Source organism: Centrocercus urophasianus, unplaced genomic scaffold, assembly GCF_019232065.1.
Source record: "Centrocercus urophasianus isolate 14NV4802_14NV808 unplaced genomic scaffold, USGS_Curo_1.0 seq_21, whole genome shotgun sequence".
NCBI classification, from domain to species: domain Eukaryota; kingdom Metazoa; phylum Chordata; class Aves; order Galliformes; family Phasianidae; genus Centrocercus; species Centrocercus urophasianus.
Genome location: NW_024884767.1, coordinates 9,724,794 through 9,746,735, shown reverse-complemented (window position 1 = coordinate 9,746,735; position 21,942 = coordinate 9,724,794). Strand labels below are relative to the sequence as shown.

The following is a 21,942-nucleotide window of genomic DNA, read 5'->3' as shown; positions in this document are numbered from 1 at the left end:
TTTTTTTTTTTTTGTGTGTGTGTGTGTGTGTGTGTGTGGTTTTTTTTTTTTTTAAAGCTCTCCCACTAATAAATCATTTCACTACTACTAAACTTCCAGGTAAGAATTGAGATAAAAAAAATATTTTATGGGATTTGTAGGAGAAAACATATGACTACCAATCCAAAAGTAAATTAGGTGTTAGTTTTTGATTTTTTTTTTTAAAATCAGAAAAAAAGCACAGATTGCTCTATTTCTTCATATCTACCCCATAATCTCTTATATGAATAGATATTCTTTTGAGATGCCTGCTTGTTATCTCATGTTTGTATGGGAAGACCAGTAGTATTAATCTGTAGTCAAATAATTCTTGCTAGGAGAGCTAAAAAAAAAAAAAAAAAAACAAACACTATTTGTTATATTCTTCATAGAAAAATATTTGTAACAAAATTAATATTCAAGTCCATAACAAAATGCTTAAGTACAGTAATAGAAAAGTACATAGCTACAGCTCTTGATTTTCCCACCCATTTTTCAAACCAATTCTCAAGTTTCATCGCATAGCAGCCACACTGAAAAAAACATTCAACAATACAAGTGTTCAACAGACATTACTGAGCAATATTATTTAGATTACTAGTTGATCTCCTTAATCCATTTTGATTTTCCTGGAGTGCAGTGAAAACACTTGGCACCTGCAAACCAGTACTTACTGCAAGACCACCACACCAGATCTGAAAGAGAAAGGAAAAAAAATATTCACAAAAAATCTTAACACTATGAAGCAGTTATACTTTGCTCTCCCTTCCCATAGTGGAACTGACACAGAACTTAACCCACAGCTGCATTTGTTTTCTCTTTCTCTTTAGTCATCACATACAGAAACATTTTAAATCAGAAGCCAATTCTGAATAATCATCAAATAGCTTGGGTTGGAAAGGACCTTAAAGCTCATTTATTTCCAACTCCCCTGTCATTGCCAGGGTTGCCACCCACTAGATTAGGTTGCCCAGGGCCCTAGCATTACACCATAAACTCTGAGATGCTTCACATTCTGTACTTTCCAAATAAGTTTATAACAAACAAACAAATAAATAAATAAATAAAAATTCTATATTTAAGACTGATATCCTAACAGCAAAGCAATATCCTAACTTAATGACAGTTACAACCAATACACAAGAGTTGTCCAGTGTCTGAAAGCAGTGCTTAGTTCTGTCATGTCACACTGGAACGATGTGAATGCGAACGCTGACATAGGTCAATGTGAAAAACAGTTTTGAGGAGATTCAGGGCTGCCATTGTAAGGGACATCTATTCTCCAACTGAATGATATTAAAGAACGTGTGCCTAATTGCACAAATAAATTTCAGTACAACAGCTGTAATTAAGCAGCTTGCCTTTTTTACTTTAGCTATATTCAAGTTAACATCAATAGTGCAATAGAGACTGCAGCCAGTAACTTAAACTGTTAAACTCTGTGTGAGATGAAAACAAATAGGCTGAGTTGTACAAGCAAGTGTTCCCTTGCACGTCTTAAGAACTGATTTATGAGTCAGCTGTAGCAACGCATAATCAACTTGTAGTGGTATGTCTGACAGTAAAGTATGATGAGAAGTAAAGTTGCCTGGGAAATCTTCATTAATCAGCCTAATTACACAATAGAACTACAGTGCCACGTTTTCTGTGGGCTGGATTATAAGAGGTAGAAGGTCAGTGTCCAGACACCTGAGTTGTTACTATGAACTAAAGCGACAGCCTCCTCAGATGCCTCAGTCCTCCCAGGCCTATATCCTGCTCCCCAAATATGATCTGCTTGGTAGGCAGCTTATAATGCAGCTGAGGCCTCCAACTCCATTTGTTCAAAGCCCTTAAAGGAAAAACAAGTATGCAGTAACTTATTCTTTTCTCTTGCATTTTTGCAGATTTGAATTTTCACAGTTAAAGCAAGTTTTCATTGATTAGCTTATAGGCAGAAAAATGGCATGCAGACCAGAGAAATGACTAGCAAGAAAATCTCATTGCTTTTAAAACACTCTAGTTTTCAAATGTTTATTTCAGAGGGATGCATTTAATCTAGTCTTATTTCATGATATCTGCTCTGGCAGCTTTTAGCATATTGGGCTTTCATCTGCATCACTTTGGATCAGTTATTGTAGCAGGATCATCAGGTAACAGAACACAATGAATTTACAAGGACTTTTATAAAGATGAAGTGCTTTATAGTTGAGACATCTGTAATCAAGAGTTTGCCCCAGTGAAGTGTCAGGGTGTAGTGCAAGCACTGTATGAAATAAAAAAGGGAACAAACATTTAAGTACTCATCATAAGCAGTAATCCACATTTCCACCCTTAAAACACAACTGTTAGTCTTCAGCAAAGTGAATATTCAGTATTAGAAATGGATCAAAGTTTTGGATACTGACCATGAAGGCTGGTAACAATGGCTGTGTGAATTTCATTCTGAAGGTATGTAGTGGCACCTTTGAGATTGCATTGTAAAACGTGAGCTGACCTGAAAGAGGCAAAAAGCAAGCTGAAAAACATGCTTAATGCTGCTGCTGTCTAACTTTCTGCAAGTTTGGTACTTTTCCAGGAAAACACCTAATTATTCCAGGAATAATTTTCCTGGAACAGAATTAGTTTATTCTACGACTGACGATTTCTCAGCAGCTGTGTCTTCATAGATGAACTCAGGCCATTTGACATTATAAGCATTATTGCACAAACAGCTCTGTCTCTTTTTGTAAGAGACTCAAACAGAAGCATCAGGAATGTACAACTTTGCCTTGCATTGCTTCAGCTAGATACCATTATTCAAATAAGCTTTTTAGCTCAATTTAATAGAATTGTAGCTTACCTCCATCAAAGTTGCAGTATACTCCTAATCTGTCTGGAGCAGGTATATCCAGTGTCTTGGTCTTATTATTGTGTTTTGCTGCAAATGTGTTTTGCATCCAGTTGTTGACATGGACGCACCAGCTTACGTTAGTCTTTCCCAGCTGATCGTATTTCCCCAGAGTTTTATACGCCACACCAACACTGTAGGATTTGCAGTCCTTCTGTGCTCTCACTTCCCAGTAGTGCTGCCCACTTTCAATAGCATTGTTTCCTATTAAAAAAAAAAAAAAAAAAAAAACCACAAACATTTAGTTGCTATATTCGTATCTTATTTTTACTTCCTTACAGGCATCAGTTAGGTTTCCCCTATTTTAGCTTCTTTACAGCAAAGACTTTGAAACAGAAAAATCTGAACTACTAATAACAAAAAAAAATAAAAATGTATAAGTAGATAAGAAATATAAAGCAGAAAAAGGAGACTTACATCCACTGAGACAAGATACATTTAACATTAACTCATGTTGAAAAGCTGTGAATGCCAGTCACTAAGAGTTTTGCAACAGAGGACTTCGAAAGACCTGAGGTCACTCAGTATAGGTCAAAATTCTGGTGCTAACCAGGCAAGACTACCCCTGTGTGGGGCAGCATCAAGTACACAGCTTTGAATGAACTCAGATTTATCCTCAGATTCTTATCTAAACTGACTTCAAAGTCGTTAAAAAAAAAGTTCACTTTACCTAACACGGTGTACGATTCACCAGCAAAACGATCTCTGCTGCCCTTCACCATGGCCTTTCCACCAATAGATGTCTTCTTTGGAGATGCACCACTTCTAAGAAAAGAACCGTTCAAGATTTGCACACTACTACAGCAATACACATCAAAACAAGTCTTCCAAGGCAAGAGCCAATTACGTTACAAAAAACGTTACGTTACAAAAAACATACACAAGCTACTGAAATGGCAGAGTCACATTCAGCCACTAGCAACACAAATCTAATAGTCAGCTAGTACACATGCACAAAAGCTGAGATGGAAAACATGACAAGGAAAAAAAAATATCAAGATGTAACAAGTTTAGAGAAAGGAAACAAATGGAAAAAAGTAGATGTGTGGCACATAGACTTCTACATACACCAGTATTCTGCCTGGAATACTCAGAACTTTGGACTGCTTATTTTTTTTGCGTAAGACTTCTAATAAACCACATAAATCAGCTACAACAGTTGAGTATGAATGCACTACTGATACTTGACGCAGAGATACCTAAATTTCAGTATCAGTGAAAGGAGAAAATAACCAGTCTTATCTTAAAGACAGGTTTTTCAGTATACATATTGCTTGGATAAACTGAAAGAAATCCCAAGAAAGAGTGTAATCCAATGAAGAACCACAAAAGGAATAAAACAATAACTGTAATTTCAAAAAACACACACTAAAGATGATACAAAACCCAGGGATATCAAATCTAAGCAGAATTAAAAGAGATTAAGCAAGGCTTCCGGAGTTTAATGTAGCACAACTCTCCTCAAAAAATTAAATATCAAAAATACATATAGAACAAGGGGGAATTTTGTTTATTTACTAAGTCTTTCAAAGCACACACAAAATTAAGCTGTGCCATAACGCACTGTGCTGAGGAGCGTGCAGCAACACCATAGGAATCTTTATAAAATTTAAGAGTCTAATCCTAATCAAGAAAGGCTTTGCTTTTGATCAAGTATGATCAGAAAATCTCCCTTAGGAATTAGTAACAAAATAAATGCAGAAAACTGTGTACTGGAGAACATATTAGTGAGCAACCAGTTGTTTTAGAGAATAATTTTTAACCCATGAGGTTTCCTAATGTTCCCAAACATTTTCTTTTACCTTTGTTATCCTTTCAAAAATATAATTCCTAAAAATTTAATCGTTAAACAAAATGGAAGCTATTAGTGAACTACAGTGAACATTAAACCTCGGTAATCAGACAATCATGTTGGGTCTTATTTTAAAAGTAATTAGCAGCAAAAACGTTTAACTTCTCAGAAGCAGCTATGTAGCTTACAGCTTTAACTTCACTGACAAAACTTGAACAATACAGAAAGCATGTTACTTCTGACACATTTCAGGGAGATTTCCAAATCCACAACCCCCAGAGTCTAGTATGCATGAGCTTATATACAAAAAAGGATGTTTTCCCTTTAACTTTCAAGTTCAGCTACAGTTTGGTAATGCTAATTGTACTAGGTACACTGTACTAGGACAAGTACAGTGAAATTGAGCTTGCTACTGTTCTGACTCATTCTACACTATTTTCTACTTTCTGGAATTGTTCTCAAACACCATTTCATTAGGGGTAGGAAAATGCCCCTTTTGCCTAGTATCACAGTTAAAATAAAGTCAGGTGGCAATGAAAAGCTGATTGGCATTAAACTATCATATAAAAACATGCAAGAATATCTTGTTCATCTTCACTTATTTTGATCTAGTCAAAGAAGCCTTCAAGAAATCACTGCTCTCAAACTGATGATTATTTTTAGCATCACAACCTAGCATATAAATTAGTAATACTGATCAGAAACTAGCCAACCTTCTAACTTGCTTGCATGAACTACATGAACCAGGTGAGTAGCATGCAGTAATCCAAACCACATCAAAAGCTTTTCAATGTTATTAATGTGAAAACTTGTCGTTTACTTACCAAAGAAAAAAAGAAACAAGCAGTTGCATAAAAACAAAACAAAACAAAGCAAAACCAAGAATTAAAGCATAATTTCAGGGAAAACACTGCAGAATCCATCCTGCTTTAGATAGGCCATTCATTTGCATATCCAACAAAAGCCACTGCAATTTTTCTGTAAGATTAGGTATAACTGAGTTAGGCAGAAAGCAAGTGTGGCCACTTAGAGAATGACTCCAAGAAAAGCAGGTACTTTGCTAGAATTTTGTGAAAGTCAGGAATGCATTAAAAAGTCTTCAGCATAATTTCTTTCAGATCTTCTTTAAATGGCCACCTGCACAGGCATTCTCAACTAAGTCTAACAGCCTTTACCAGTTCAGACAATGGCATTCAGTATTAAGCATGAAAGTTTTAAAAAAATATTTAAAGTTGTTTTTTAAGTGCTTATCTCTCCCTTCAGAAATGGAAAGGCAGGAAATTTTATAGCAGTAAGCCAGTTTGGTGACCTCTTTCTAATGCAGCACAGATTTTATTAGCTAATAAAGTAACTGATGTATTTCTTCCACTCTTCTATAACAAAATCATAGTCTTATGACTATGATTGTTATCCGTAGTACAGCAGCTAGCCTTAGTTTTTGTTTTCTTTGGTGAAAAAAATATGACTTTGAGCAACATTCATTCTCTTTTGGAGAAGACTAAGGATAGATATCAGAAGTCACAGAATGGCTTAAGTTTGAAGGGACCTAAAGACCACCTATTTCCAACTCCATCATAAGCGAGGATGCCTTTCTCTAGATCAGATTGCACAAAAACCCTTCCAGTCTGGCCCAAGACATTAATACAGTCTTACAGATGTGTTACAGAGCATTAAGAACCTTACGGCCATCACGTCCTTCCAACCCTTAGAAGATGTCTATTTGCCATGTGAAACAATTATTACCACAGCCTTTTCACCAACCATGGAGTTAGCTTCAAATTTTATACCCTCTAATACAGACTAATTTTGCACTGGTACTTTTAGACAGGGAAGAAAAGCCTCCTGTATGAATCAAAGATCCTAAATCTCCTGCAAGAAAAGGTGAGCTTGAGACACAGTTGAACATGACCATATTCTACCAAACCAAAAGCAAAAACTAGGGAAGCCCTTCACTGATAGATACAAAAACAAGAGACAAGACTCCCAAAGTTCACAGAGCAAGAAGTCAATCCCCGAAGCAGGCTTAAGACCTAGTTTAGCAGAAATTGATAGCTTCCTGTTGCAGAACTATAGGCAGAGCTTGTTTCACCTACACAAATTTTTCAATACTGCTCATGTCAAACAAAAACATATCCTCCTGATGGATAGCACAGAATAGTAATATCTATGTGAAATTAAGACCTGGGCATTTGCTTTGATCCCACAACTACTAAACCAGTGAAAAAGTACAAGAGAGCAAAAAAAGTAATTTCTCAAATAGGAGTTCTAATAGACAATCATAACAGAAGTTCTAACTGAAAACACAGTTATACAAGGAATAATGGAATATTTTGACAGCCTTTTCATAACAAAAATGATGCTTTCTCACTTGAAAAGTTCATTCGGTAGGTAGAACTGCCATTAATTTTTTTTACACATAACATCAGGTTAATCTCTGTGATCTTGGAAGACATGAAAACATGTTTTTCCTGATCCAAAACAACTATTATACAAGTTCAGAAGCAAAAAATAGCTGGATTCAAAAATAAGAACTAAAAATATCAAGTTACTTTAAAATCCTCAGAAATGATCAATAAGTGCAGTTGGAAGAATCACCATTAAGTCACCAAGTGGCAGAAGCTTAAAAATACATATTATGGATATATACAGGTTACGTATAGATGAAATATCTATCTGTAAATAACAGGAGTCCTTGTATAAACTCTAGAAGGCACAATTCTACTGCAAATCACACATCCTGCACACCAGGAGGTACTCTTATAGGACTATTTTCCAGTCACTAGAAAACATGCACAATCTGTAAATACACAGTCAAATTCTTAAGAATTTTATAAAGCACACATAAGCTGTTACTGATAAAGGCTATTAGATTGCTCACTACATCAAGCAAAGGGATTTAGCAAAGATTCACAACAAAACTAGATGTTAGATCCTAAGAATGAGGTATATTATCACCTTTTACTGCTCTTCAGCACAGTATTCTGGCCACTGTCAGACAGAAGTATTCATTAAACAACTGTTCCATTATTACAATAAATTGTCCACATTTTTAAAATAGCACTATTATCATACTTCTGGCAGTATATGCCTATAGGGAACATATTGGTTCCTGTATTATTTCGAGCAGTGCTAACTATGCTTTGAAGTTCCAGTCGAAAAATTTGAGGAAAAATTAACCAGCTCTATGGGCAACAGAAAAGTGACAGACACCATTCACACCTTTACTTTAGCAAGACTACTGACCTACTCTCACTTTTCACATATTCAATGGTGGGATATGGGATATGGACTGCGAAGTGGGCTAGAAGCTATGGAGAGTATCACTTGACCACCATGCTCACTGCTGGGGATGTGGTTTTCCAGGTGGAAGAATCCCACCCAATAGGAAAGATTGGGGGACTGCTGAATGAAGAGCAATTCTGCAGAAAAACAGGTAGGAGTCCTGGTGGACAAGTCTGCAACATGCCCTTGTGGCAGATTTGGCCAACCACATTTGTGCATGTAACAACAAGCCAACCTCCAGGAGGCCAAAACATTTTAAGAAAAGGTATGTTCTACTATCTTCCACTATCTGGTTTGTTTTACTGGTACCTTTTCCTCACCAGTAACAGTTAAGATAAATTCAAACAACATTTATAGTACCAATTTCATTCTTAACTTCGGCTTCCCAAAAGGACACAGCAGCCAGATATTTCCTTCATTATTTTTACAGTAGAAAACCTGTCTGTTTACAAGTATTGATCTGCAAAATTATTGGACATAATTTTAGAGCTGAATACCAATTACTTCCCAACATTTACTTCATCTTATTTTAGAACTTCGATTGACGCCTTGGCAAATTTATTTTGCCAAGACTTACATTCAACTTAATATTTTATACATTTATGACTGATTCCAGAAATAGCCTCTACATCTGTTACAGGAGAGAAGAAACAAAGAATGAACATTCCTTGCAGAGAAAAAATTCTGAGTGAAAATTCTTTTCACGTTCCACTGTTGTACCATCAATTTAATTTCTCCCCACTCTCCCTTTTTAACTGCCAGATAATGCATTTCAGACAATAAATATATTTACAGAGTTCTTACCTGCTTTTATTTTCTTTCCCTTTTACTTTTTCTTGGCCTTTACCTCCAGTAGGTTCCCATTCAACATAGGAATCTTCAACTTTTAAGTTCAGATGAGATGAAGTATTGTCCAAATCAAACACAAATGCTAGTCAAGACAAAATGTGAAACAGTAAAGAAGCACCTTAAAGAACAATAATCTACCTTTAGTGTATAAGTTATATCGAAATATTTTTTCATCTTCATAATGCTGCAGTGTTACTAATTAAATTCAACTGGCTCTTTCTGCTAGTTACAGCCTACTTAGACTCTTACAGTTACAATTGTTTTAAAAAGCCATTCTCATTCTTATGCACCACAGCACTGATTCTCCAACGAGGTATTTGTGATTAATAAGGACTACAGTCATGTAGGATAAAACGTAAGAGTTGAAATGCAAAGTCCATTACAGATATGAAAACAGAGGATGCATGAAACTAGAAGAGACCTGGCATTTGCAGCAGTCAACTTCTCCATCCCAAGAAAAGGAAATGAATACAGCATGCTGAATCCCCTAGAGATAGTTATAAATAAACTGTTCTGTGAGTCCTAATACAATCAGCTATTTTAGACTGATGCTGGAAGTATACTCGAGATTTTATGATTTTATGTGTGCTCAACAGCACACATCTTAAAAAAAACCAAGAAGCATGTGCATGCAGAAATTGAGTTTCTGTATATCCATAAAGACTATCAGAGGCCAGGAGCACCCCTTCTGCTAAGACAGGCTGAGTAAGTGGACTTGTTCAATCTGGAGAAGTTTCCAGCAAGATCTCATTGCATTACTTAAAGGGAGCTTACAAACAGGAGGGAGACTGACTTTTTCACAGGCAAACTGGAGGAATGGCTTTAAACTAAAAGAGGAGAGATTTGAGTTAGATGCTGACAAATAAATTATTTACTAAGAGGATGGTGAGGCCTTGGCATAGCTGCCCAGAGAAGCTGTGGGTGCTTCATCCATGTAGCCACTCAAGGCCAGGCTGGATGGGGCCCTGGGCAGCCTCTTCTGATAAGGGGCTATCCTGATCTTTGCAAGGAATTTGGAACTGGGTGCATTTTAAGGTCCCTTCCAACCATTCAATGCTTCTTACGATATAAGACAAGGTTAGAGTCTTCCATATTTTACCTTTTGTTTCCAGAGTCACAGGATCTGAGTATTCCCCTGCCACAGCTTTGTTGCAAGCTCGTACTCTAATGTTGATATATTTTGTATCAAATTTTAGACCTAAAAAAGTAGATGTTCACAAAATGCAACTGAGATTAACCATTGACTACTTTACAAGACTAAGACCTATTTTATAATGCAGTCTTTCATTTATTTGAATTTGAAGAAAAACAAATTTATGTATCACCATGAACTCAATTTAAAAGGTGAGTTTTTATAAAACGTCGTAGTCCAAATATGAGAAAGAGCTGTCACTGCTCAAAGCACCCAAGACCACAATAAAACAAATGACATTTCATTACATACAGACAAATGGATACTCTGCTAAGCTTCAAAGCAAAAGTTACATCAATACTCTTAGATCTTAAGTATAAACAGCCTTTACCTGATAATATATATTCAGTAGCTTTAATATAGTCTATCAGTTCCCAAGACCGTTCATCTTTTACACGAGCAAGCCCATCAAAGTTGGTTTTTCTATATTCCAGTGCAAAGTGATTAACTTTGTTGTCTTCTTCAGGCATTCTCCATGATACTGTTATACAGTTATCAATGACTAGACATGCTGCCAAATCAATCACTGGAGCTTTAGGAACTGCAGGAAAACAAATACACAAATCAGCTCAAAGGAGAGAACAGAGTCAATACAGTATGTTCTCCTTGTACTTATTAGAATTCAGAAACTACCTACAGCCCACTAACACTCATTTCTTCTAGGGCATAAATTCCATTATCAAAGCACAATAAATGACTATGCATAACTTTCATTTAATATGCACAAATGAATAAACACTGACATCAGAATTAACATTTACATCATATTTTACACAGATTTGGGTTTTGTTAGTAAGTTAGGTTAATCCTCTTCTGCAAGCAATAAGCATATGTAAGAGCAGAGAGGAACTAAGCCCAAAGTTATGATCATATGTTTTGGGTAACATTAAAAAGATTTATAGCTTTATTTTTCTGAGTCTTTTGATTAATACCAATTGCATCCCTCAAACATTATCACTTACTTTGCATCCATCACCACAGACAACAATAAAATAGTTCCCACTAGCCAGCTCCCAGTTATCTAGTTCTTCCCTCTTTATCTTTTGTCTTAAAAGAAGGGGACAGAATTCTGAAGATCTACTAAAGAAGATGCAGTAGCTTTGTTTATAAACAAAAGTCTGTTTTCATGAAATTGAAAAGCACTTAAGTCACTTGTTTGAAGTGACTTCAAGTACTTTGAAGTTTTTGAAGCACTTCTTGCTCAAAGCTTTTGGAAATGGGATTTGCAAAAGATTTTTGTTGTTTCAGCACTCACAAAAGCTTCAAAGAGGCCTGAAGTCAACATATCAAGCAGGAACATTTGAGAGAAGTACAATGCTGATGTATCCACAGGACTAGCAGAACTACAGATGTTGTAAAAAAAAAAAAAATACCACACCACTTTTCATATTACTCAAAGACTTGTGCATTTTTCCACAGTTATGACCAACTAACCCAGTTTCTAATTATATTTAGGTTGTCTTTGCGCTATTGAATCTATTATTTCTTGAAGAGATTCTTAGCAGTGATTCCTCCCAATAACAACTGATGACAAGTAGCATCACTTTAATTACACTGAAGTCACATTTAGAGATGTGAATGATGAATTTTACTGCCTACATACAATCAGCTTCTAGATGGAGCATCCCCACTAGAAGGATGTCTAGTTTGTTTTATGCACATCACACCTTTCCATGTTTACTTGTTCAAATATTAAGATGCACTGCTGGTCTGTACTCTTCTCCCTTTGGTTAAGGAAAGTACACTCAACCAAGCACAGGTTTGAAATGCTTGAGAACAGCTAAGCTGCTCAGAAGAAAAAGCAAAAATTTAAGTCTTGCTCCACCACAACATCAAGATTGTTTTCAACTTCCCACATCAGGTCACATCAGGAAACACCACCAGGTCAATTTTGCTTATAAATTTGAGCTATCAGGTTTCAGTGCCAGAGTTACTTGATAGTTACTTGATAGCTTAGCACTACAGAAAATAGAAAGCTATATCCAGAAAACTTTCCAGCTTACAAATGAACAGCCCAAACAATATCAACTTTTTTGCATTTAAAAAGAAAAAGAAAAATTCGCATATAAGGAGGGTCATACTAAATTGTATCTTTGTCCAGATATAAGATCATGAATGTTTGGAGTCAGATTTTAACACTCTAATCCTTTACAAGTGTGTGCAACGTGATCAGATTATCTAGATTGTTCCCTAATATGTAGAATACAAGGCAATGAGTAACAGAGTCTAAGAATACAAATGGGAATTTCTGACTAGACAGTGCTAGATAAGTATGGAAAATATTGATAATTATGCCTGCTACTATGTAATATATCTACAGCATAAAATATAGATGTGCAAAATGTAAACTGATGCTGCCAAGTCCTTCACGGATTTGGAACAGTGACATATAGCCCTGCCAGCAGTATTCTTGTTGCTGTATTCTTAGTATGAGTCAAGGGCAAAGTGGAAAGAAAGTAGGAAAGAAATGAGTAAAATATGAAACATACACTGGAATATATCATCTAAATTTACCACCAAGCAGTTGTGATAGCATTCTGTCTCAGATTCGACAATGTTCATGTTGGCTGCTATTCATACCACCTAGAATGGTGCTTGTGTGTTGGATTTAAGATGAGAATAACACTGATAACACATCAGTTGAGCAGTGTTTATACTACAAAATTTGATTCTTATGCTTCTTTGACAGTGAGGAAGCTGCACAAGATAGTAGGAGGGGACACAGCCAGAAGAGCTGGCTTAAACTGATCAGAGGAACATTCCACACCATATGATGAAGTCTTCAGAACAGCTCCTGTTGTTCATCACATTTTAAGGTTTCTCCATCACCATCTGTGGAGTTTGGCCTCTGCCCCCATGTAACTAGCATTAACTAGAGGAAATGGCCGCAAGTTGTGCCAGGGCATTCAGATTGGATATTAGGAAAAATTTCCTCTCACAAACAATGGTCAGGCACTGGAAAGGGCTGCCCAGGGAGGTGGTTGAGTCATTGTCCCTGAAGGTATTCAAGAGACATTCAGATATGTTACTAACAGACACGGGTTAGTAGGGAAATACTGGTGGTATGTAGATGCTTGGAGTAGATGATCTTGGAAGCCTTCTCCAACCTTCGTGATACTATGACTCTGTGTCAGTGTGAACAAAAAAAGCCAGAAGGAGTTGTCTTTGTTAGGGTACTGGCACAGCATCAGCCAGCTGGTGACAAGGAAATACACCATGCACCATTTGTTTTTGTATTAATTCTTGTAGGGTTTTCTTTGTTTTCTACCCCATTCGTTTTAAACTGTTCTTACTTCAAACCACAACTTCTTGCTCTTTTACATTTTTTTCAATTCTCTATCCCATACTGTTGCAGGCAAGCATAGCAAATGGCTTTATGGTGCTGAGGTACAGGCCAGTTTAAAACACAACAGAAGATTCAAAAGTTCCACTATCATAGTAGATAACCATTACCATGTATTTTATATCATATCATATGATACGATATCATATCATATTCACATAAGTAACTTAATAGCTTGCAGTTCCATGCACAATTTACTACAGGTTATTAGGACTTCAGTGCATCACCAAGCATCAAGCTACCAGGTATAGCCTTCAGAAACTTCAAGTAGCTTCATAATGTACAGAAGAACATACAACTCAAGAAAAAACCAAACACAAAACCATGTGACCTGGAAGATGTATTCCCACTTCAGAAAAAAACATAAATATCGTTCTCAGAAGTGCCATGTTATGCAGAAATGAACAAAAAAACTGGAAAACTTTTACCATCAAGATACTCCGCTTAACATCCAATTAAACACTGCTCATTAGGATGCATGAAGACTTTCTTTTTTTAATATAGTCATTTACTGAATTAGTAACAAATTAAACTCACTGCATACAGTTTTACCTGGCAAAAACTTAACAGCCTGGAGTGCATGCCTTTCGCGGGTGAAGTCCACCATCAAGTGAGTCATACTGTCACTGACCTCTGGTTTCAGAGAGATGCGAAATGCTGAAGCCATTGTGACTCTAAAGTCAGGGAAGCAGTATTAGCAAAACATGTTTTGCATTGTTTAAAGACCTATAGTCAGTTTCAGAAACAGCAATTGGATCACTTGTATTTTTAATTTCGAACTGTTAGCCAAAAAATGTCCTAAACTACTACAAAATGTTCTAGTTTCTCATAACTGCTTAGCACAGATTCCAAAATAGTCTTGATGTCTAAGACATATCAAAGCACTACTCCATTTCCCCTTCTGGAATCTTAGTTTAGACCTTATTATGAATATTCTTAGGACACCTCAGTACTACTTGGACTAGACCAAAATAAAAGAGTAAGTCTATTTTCTGGTTCTTTAATACAGAAGTCATTCAAATTCTGCCGCATGGCCTGATGACACTGATTTGAGATGGAACAAGGGTCTGTCCCTGCTGTAAAAAGAGTTTAATAACAAAATAGACATCATTAGCAGATAGTCACCCAGTCTACACTCACAGGTCTGATACATCTTTAGAACACCTAATGCGTATCACTTCCCATGAAGTATTATGTTCTTCACTGGCATATAATAGCGATTGTGTGCTAACTGCAGTTACATTAAAGAATGATAAAAAAAAAAACATTTAAATGTTAGGCAGTGAAGAAAGAAGAATAAATATGGGAGGTGCATATTAAACATACAAGCATGAGAAGATTATCGTTTGGGGAAACAGAAGGCAATTATGACAATGAAATGAGCACAGTAAAACAGACAATATCCCAAGGCACAGTTAACTTCCTGAAAGTCAGTATGGGCAGGTAACAGCCAGATTCCACTACCTGACCTGACTGTACCTGACTAAATCTCCTCTTAAGAAAAAGAAGCATTCTGATTAGCTATAACAGAACATTAACTTAGTTTCAGACATCATAAACTTCTCTTGAAGTGCCAATACTATAGAGACAACCTGTCACAATCGGTTTAAAGGCAAGACTGCAGAGCATTTCAAGAAAACAGAAATGATAAGAGGATACCTTCTAAGTATTAATGGTGAAATATTAATTAACTTTTAAAGAGCTAAGATACCTATCATTGCCACCATCCATCTGATTTGTTAACTACTTCAGTTCTTTACCCTTGGAAGAGTGAAAATTTCTCAATCTATTATTCATTTTACATTAACATCAAGACAATTTAGACAAGCAGATTCTCCTTTGAAAATACATAAGCTGAAAGCAAACCAATTTGGTCAGCAGGAGTAACATACATAGGTAAGACCCTATGAGCGGTCTTACAAATCGTTACCCACAGCATAGGAAACTTTCTGAACCAGGATGTCAGACTCTCAGAGTACAATTAGCACTTTCAGCTTAAGAAAACCTTAGTATTTATTTTGAAACAGAAACATTCCATTTCTAAGCAGTAGTTTCAAGACACGGCACAATGAAAACAGTAGAAATAGCAAATTTAAAACAGTTCAATGATATCATCAGAAATACTTGAAGTTAGCTAGCAAAAGTCTCTAAGAGGTAATTAATCAAGACTTAATCACAATTTAAAGGAGCAGAGTCAGCTTGAAATATTATTCAATCTCACCCACCAGCTACTAAAACAAACATAAGTTTTGCAGTAGAGACATGTTTCCCTGTGTTAAAAACATCTCTTTTTATCATGGGATGAAAGGTCTGGAACCAGCAAGAAACACTGAAGAGGAAAAAAAGTTTTAGTTCTCTTTCATAAGTTGCGACGTCATGAGGAACACTTAAGAAAGCAGAATCCATGAATTTGATTCAAGCTGACTATGTTCCTTAAAAATAAATGCATTTTCAAGGACAAAACTAATTCAAAGAGACAAAAAGTGTAGGCTTTGTACTGTACCTATCTTTGATCTGTCTGGCAGCCTTGGGGCACATCAGGGAGAAGAGAGAGAAGGTAGTTAGCATTTTCATGCAAGTCTCAAAGGCAGTACCATGCAAGAAGACAGAACAATCTCAGTTCTATGCTCAGGTTTGAGAATCAAAACAGGTTCAACATTTGCATTAAAAAAATTCCATAAAGCATGTTAATAGTGTTAGTTAGAATTGCAACAATGTATATTACCTGGAAACAAATCAGTCTCAAAAACCACAGAAAACCAGCTCCAACTTCCTGTCCATAATTTTGTCTCTGCAGATTTCTCTGCATCAGTTAAGTTACTCTCCATCATATTTCAAAAGAGCCCCATGAATAAGTTGGTAAAGCTTAATGATTGTTATTCTCATTTAAATTGCAAAGTGTTTAGTGGCATTCAGCCATACTTGACTTATCTATGTTGTACATTCACACAAAAAAATAGGACTAACATGTTCCCTTTGAAAGTCACTGCGCTACTCCAACACCACTTCCTAAAAGGCAGTCACTGTATGTCAAAATCCCAAAATACAAAACACAGTTTTTCCTCAGTATTTAAGCAATAACAATGAAGAAGGTGCAGAACCAATGTCATATTTCAAAGACAAATCTTAACCAGCATTTGGAAAAAAAATCCCAGTCCTCCACCAGGAGGAACTGAAAACATTATTGTAGAAGTCTTAGTGATGGCTTAGTGAGAATTGCTGAATCACTATTTGGAGTTAACACTGCTACTAAGGTAGTATTCATCTTTACTACCATCCTTCCCAAAGACTATGCACAAACTTGCAAGCCAAAGAAATGAGGGACCTACAGTTTTTTTTCTAAGTATAAATGAGTGGGGAGAAAAAAAAAAAAAAAAAAGATCTCCCTCCTATATAAAAATAATGTTATGTTTCCAAAGCAGGAAGTAGAAAGAACAAATATTCATAAATAATTTAGCTTAAGAGATAGCTTTGTTTTATATCAAACCAAAGTTCTCATTGGAACTATTATTGATTATGTGACAGCTGTAGACAAGTCACTGTTACTTACAAACCCTTCCTCGTAATCTCTACAACTGGTGGAATATGTGGCATTCAGGATTCAGTGAACACATTTCTCTGCAAGACAGCCCTGTCTTAACTCCTTTGAATTTAGTTTCCAGACCACTGCCAAAAAAGGGTTCTCAGCCAATTTCATGTTGGCTGCACAGCAGTGTCAAATCACATCCTATCCAACCACAGCACTCTTGCATGTGTTTGGTATTCACTCTATTCATATCTATTCATTCATACTACATACTGGGCTACAGCTTGATACATCCTCACTAGATAAAGAGGAGAGGAAGGGAGGCTCTGACCTCCACGTTACCTAATTCATTAAAAATAGAAAAAAAAACTACACTAAAAAATACAACCTAGTCTTGAGCTAGTTTCTCTTGAATGGATTTATCGCAGGATCCGAAAAAACACCAATTAAAAAAGGTATTCCAGTTAATAGTCCAGTAGATTTAACTAGCTAATAGTCAATTCAGTATTACTATGCCTGAAACACCTTAGACATTGTTAAGTTCAAGCTACTGTAAAAAGATTCTGAATGTTGGGAGCTCAGTGAACTGGACTCCTGTTAAGCCTCTTAAGCCTCAAACTCCAAATTTAAAGACCTTTTCTCCTAAACATCCAATAACTTGCCTTTGCATATTTGATTGAAAAAAAAAAAAACCAAACAAAACAGTACAGATTATCTGTAAACAAACAACAGAGAGAATACAAAGCTACATTCTACATCTAACAATCTCTGTACATCACTACAAGTCAGAAAAGACAACCCAAATTGAACGGCTAGGAAAGACATTTAGTTTAGGAATTGTTACTTTTCAAGGCAAATTAATCAAAACTGACATTCAAAGCAAGACAGCACACATGTTGCCAAGAGGTCTAAAAGGCAATGTAAGACAGCTTTCCTGTCCAATCCTTTGTTCCTGTTCCCATTAAAAGACAGAAAGACAAAGTAACTTGGTCATGGATACGGTGGGGCTGAGCCTGCTATTGTGAGAATTATTAAAGCAAGTTACATTAGAGAACCTATTGTACTGGATCAGTGTATAGCTAGAACAGTTTAACTCGTTTGTAAACATATCCTTCTTCCAGCTAGGCATATGTTGGCTCTCATTTGTAAGTGTGCTGAGATAAAGCTTGCATTTTTTGTATTAGAATCGCAGTGCAAGGCCCAGATCTGGCTCCAGCCTTCACAGCATACAAATACATTAGCAAGTTCTGGGAAATATAGGAAAAGCTGTCCTGAATTCAGTTTCATGAGATCTTTCAGAAAAGCCGAAGGGTTCAGATCATAAATATGAGTTCCATGGTCTTAAGGGCTGATTACCACAAGGTTTCATCAATACAGATTTGCTGAACTTGTTAGCTATCTACAAAAAGACTTCCCTTTTCCTTCCTCCTCACACTAAACAAGACAGCATCTATTTTAGCAGAGATTGCATGTTGTAGCAGTTCTGATGGACCAATTTAGAAAGGCCTCACAGCTGTGTGCATAAGGTCTCAAACTCTTTTAATACTTAAGTATCATTAAGTGATACTGATACTAGAATAATATAAAGACAACTGTGACAGGTTAACTGTACTTATATAGGAACTAAGTGGAGGCTCTGCAACTTCTTTTTCCCCAATCATCAGCATCACATATCTGCAATAGAGCAACAAAAGTCCCAAAGTTGAGTCCACCATGGCCCATGTTAAAAGCTTTACTACAGATGTTCAGGTTTACCCTGTACTTTCAATGTAGATACTAAAGCTCCAAAGAACTGCCTGAAGATTTGCAGTTGTATTGCAAGCCCCTGCTGATTAATCTGGAAAAGTTACTGGACTTTATTCATATAGTTCTGTGAGCACTCTCAGATGATCACATTTGAGCTTGACCACAAGCTAAATTTCTTTGAACACCACATCTTAAAAGGCCAGCTTGACAAAAGCAAGTTAAAACTCAATACTGCAGGCTAAACAACACAGTTAGTACTCTGCTGAGTCCACTACCACAACACAGAAGCTACTAGAAATTAATCCAAACACCAGCACCTGCCTAACATACATCCATTTAACATTTTCTACCTCTGAGAATTTCACAGGGTCCTTTATGTCCAGCGACTGCGCAGCAAGTTCCAGCAGCTCTTCAGAACTCTCCAGGGCACTACTACACTGGCTAAGCTGATTCTGAAGAAAAAAGAATATCTTTATGCATTTGTACTTAAAAAGTTATTTGCTATTTGTTACAGCTACATGGCTTTGCTATGCCTCTTTAATTACTTATAAGGTTACCTTAGTTAGTCAGTTGACATACAGTGAGTTTTAACTAGAACTTCACTGTGCTTAACACATGCACAGTGGTATAGAGCACATTCCACAAACCCAAAAGGGGAATAGAGCTGAACTGGTTTATAAAAGGCAGATTTGACTTTTAAGACATGTTTAGGTTTACAAAAGCTATGAAATGCCAAAGTCCATATACGCTCTTATTTCTACCTTCAAAATTGTCCTTCATCAATGAACTTGTAGCTGTAAGGCATTTTATTCCTATCCTGCTCTAATTGGCATAAGTATCTTAAAAAGAAGCACTACAGTATAATGAATGATGGCAAGGAAAGAGGAACAGAGAAAGAAGAGCAATAAGAAACTTTTTTGAGGATCAATTGACAATTACCATTAATAAACTACCATTTCCAGTAAATTAAGTAGTCCATAAGGAACCTCTAACATAACTATGGATATACCCTCCAAGCAGATTAATTACAGACACTCCACAGGACTGTAAACAAAACGCAGGTCAAACAACATGCACATTTTACACCTGGCAGCAGCTTTTCTACAGCCATTCAACATGTCTTTCTATCCATGTAATAATACACTGTAATAAAACAATTTAATAGCAAGTAGCATTTTCATAGAACAGCTTGGGATGGAAGTAACATTAAAACCTACCCAGTCCCAATTCCTGCTGTGAGTAGGGTTGCCACCCACTGGATTAGGCTGTCCAAGGCTGCACCCGACCTGGTCTTAAACACATCCAGGAACAGGGCATCCACAGTTTCTCTGGGCAGCACGTTGCAGTGCTTTACCACTCCAAGTACAGAATTTCCCCCTGACAACTAAGCCAAACCTGCCCTCTTTCAGTTTAAAACTATTTCCTTTGTCCTATCACTAACAGACTTTGTACAAAGTCAGTCTCCTTTTGAGTGCCCCTCAAGTACTAGAAAGCATTCTCTTCTCCAGGCTGAACAAGCCCAGCTCCCTCAGCCTGTCTTTGTAGGAGAGGTGCTCCAGCCCTTTCACCATCTTTGTCACCCTTCTCTGGACCCACACCAACAGCTTCACATCTTTCTTGTGCAGAGGGCTCCAGACCTGGACATGGTACTGCAGATGGGGCTTCACAAGAGCAGAGCAGATGGTGACAATTCTCACCCTGCTAGCTGTCCATCTTTTGATGCAGCCCAGAGTACAATTAGCCATCCAGGCTGCAAGCACACACTGCTGGCTAGTGTCCAGCCTTCCATCCACCAGAATGTGCAGATCCTTTTCCCCAGGGCTGCTCTCAAGGAGTTCTTCTTCAGTCTGTATATACAACTGGGATTGTCCTGACGCAAATACAACTTGCACTTGGCCTTGTTGAACCTCATTAGGTTCACATGGATCCACTTTTCAATGTCCCTTTGGATGGCATCCCTTCCTTCTGTCCTATCAATTGCACCACTTGGCTTGGTGTCATCTGCAAATCTGCTGAAGGTGCAGTAATCCCACTGTCTCTGTCCTTAATGTTGATGATGTTGAAGAGCACTGCTCCCAGGACAAACTTCTGGAGGACACCACTCAACACTGGCCTCAACCTGGACACAGAGCCATTGACTCTGGCTGTAATCGTCCAACACTTTAGCATTAATAAAGTACACCGCCCTAAAAAAAAAATTATCTTTAAAGCAAGGAATAAGAGTAATTTCTGGACTTTCAGCACTAACATCCAAGAAAATTTGTGAAACCAGTTTAAAAATGAAATCGTCAGCCTTTTAAACTACTGTGCAAGACCAATATAAATGTTTCAGGACAAATTAAGAAAGTCCCTTAAATTCTCTTAAACATGAAATTTAGACCACACTGAAAGCTTTTGATTTCCTCATACAGAGTTTAATCCCAATCAATGGTAATGGTTTAGATTGATGAGTTCAACACAACAGCTTTTGTCAGTTTGGTTTAATAGGTTCATTGTTAGGAAAAAGCACTCTTGCTGTGCACCTTAGAGGAATTTTGATCTGTCATCAAGAGAACGTCCTTTAGACCAAAAAGTTAGATAACAGCCGAAGCTGAAAGATAAATAAGTGATTTAACGACCATGTCAGTTATCTGCAACACTATATTTGTTTTCATCCTCATCCAATGCAAATAGTAGCTCCCCTGTTCAACACATACCAGGCAGTAACAAGGTTTTAGAATGCGTTTAAACATACCATTCAATCAAATTAGATTAAGCTCCAGAAAATTAACAGATATTAACAGAAAGTTTCTCAGTAAAGTCAGACAGCATGCCGACTACCATCTGACTACTGAAATAGCTTTCCCCTCCAGAAGTGTTACAAGATGAACCTCAGCTTTCACTAACTATATATATGGTAGAATAAACTATGGAAGCAGCAGCTGAATTGCTCCTAGAAGTTATTCACTGAGAAGTACTAAATACTTAAAGTTTGAGTAAATTAGAAGCACGTGACCACCATCTGTTGAGGATGTTCAGAAGGTCTTAAAGCAGACATGAAGAGAAAAATAAAACTCGACATGGGAAAGCAAAACTTGAGATACATACCCAAAAATTCCGAAATGCTTTATCCTCCTACTTAAAGACTGGTGTAAAGCAGACATAGTAAGGAGGTCTGTGGAATTTGCATTAAACAATTCCTTGAGCTTCTTTAAAGTTATGAAATAAAGGCTCTTTTTTTTCCTTAATGCCATGTATAAGCAAATAAGGAAAAAGATTTAAGAGGCAAAAGAAGGATACAAGTTAGATCATGTGGAGAAAAAAAAAAAAAAAAAAAAAAAAAAAT

The 21,942-nt window shown here is 36.7% G+C and overlaps 1 protein-coding gene across 2 annotated transcripts in view; it reads right to left on the bottom strand.

The window, feature by feature from the left end:
• FSD1L (fibronectin type III and SPRY domain containing 1 like) overlaps nucleotides 1–21,942 on the bottom strand; it is a 27,657-nt gene continuing 5,715 nt past the window's right edge. Inside the window, exons 4-13 of one of the 2 annotated variants that reach the window (XM_042823054.1) lie at nucleotides 18,968–19,069; nucleotides 15,849–15,871; nucleotides 13,898–14,019; nucleotides 10,334–10,543; nucleotides 9,910–10,008; nucleotides 8,766–8,892; nucleotides 3,558–3,652; nucleotides 2,840–3,091; nucleotides 2,406–2,494; nucleotides 1–713 (exon numbers count right to left, since the gene is read on the bottom strand). In XM_042823054.1, the coding sequence (XP_042678988.1) occupies nucleotides 591–713; nucleotides 2,406–2,494; nucleotides 2,840–3,091; nucleotides 3,558–3,652; nucleotides 8,766–8,892; nucleotides 9,910–10,008; nucleotides 10,334–10,543; nucleotides 13,898–14,019; nucleotides 15,849–15,871; nucleotides 18,968–19,069 (1,242 nt within the window). In that variant the 3' untranslated portion in view covers nucleotides 1–590. The remainder of the gene's footprint in view (nucleotides 714–2,405; nucleotides 2,495–2,839; nucleotides 3,092–3,557; nucleotides 3,653–8,765; nucleotides 8,893–9,909; nucleotides 10,009–10,333; nucleotides 10,544–13,897; nucleotides 14,020–15,848; nucleotides 15,872–18,967; nucleotides 19,070–21,942) is intronic. The other variant, XM_042823055.1, reaches the window with a different exon arrangement.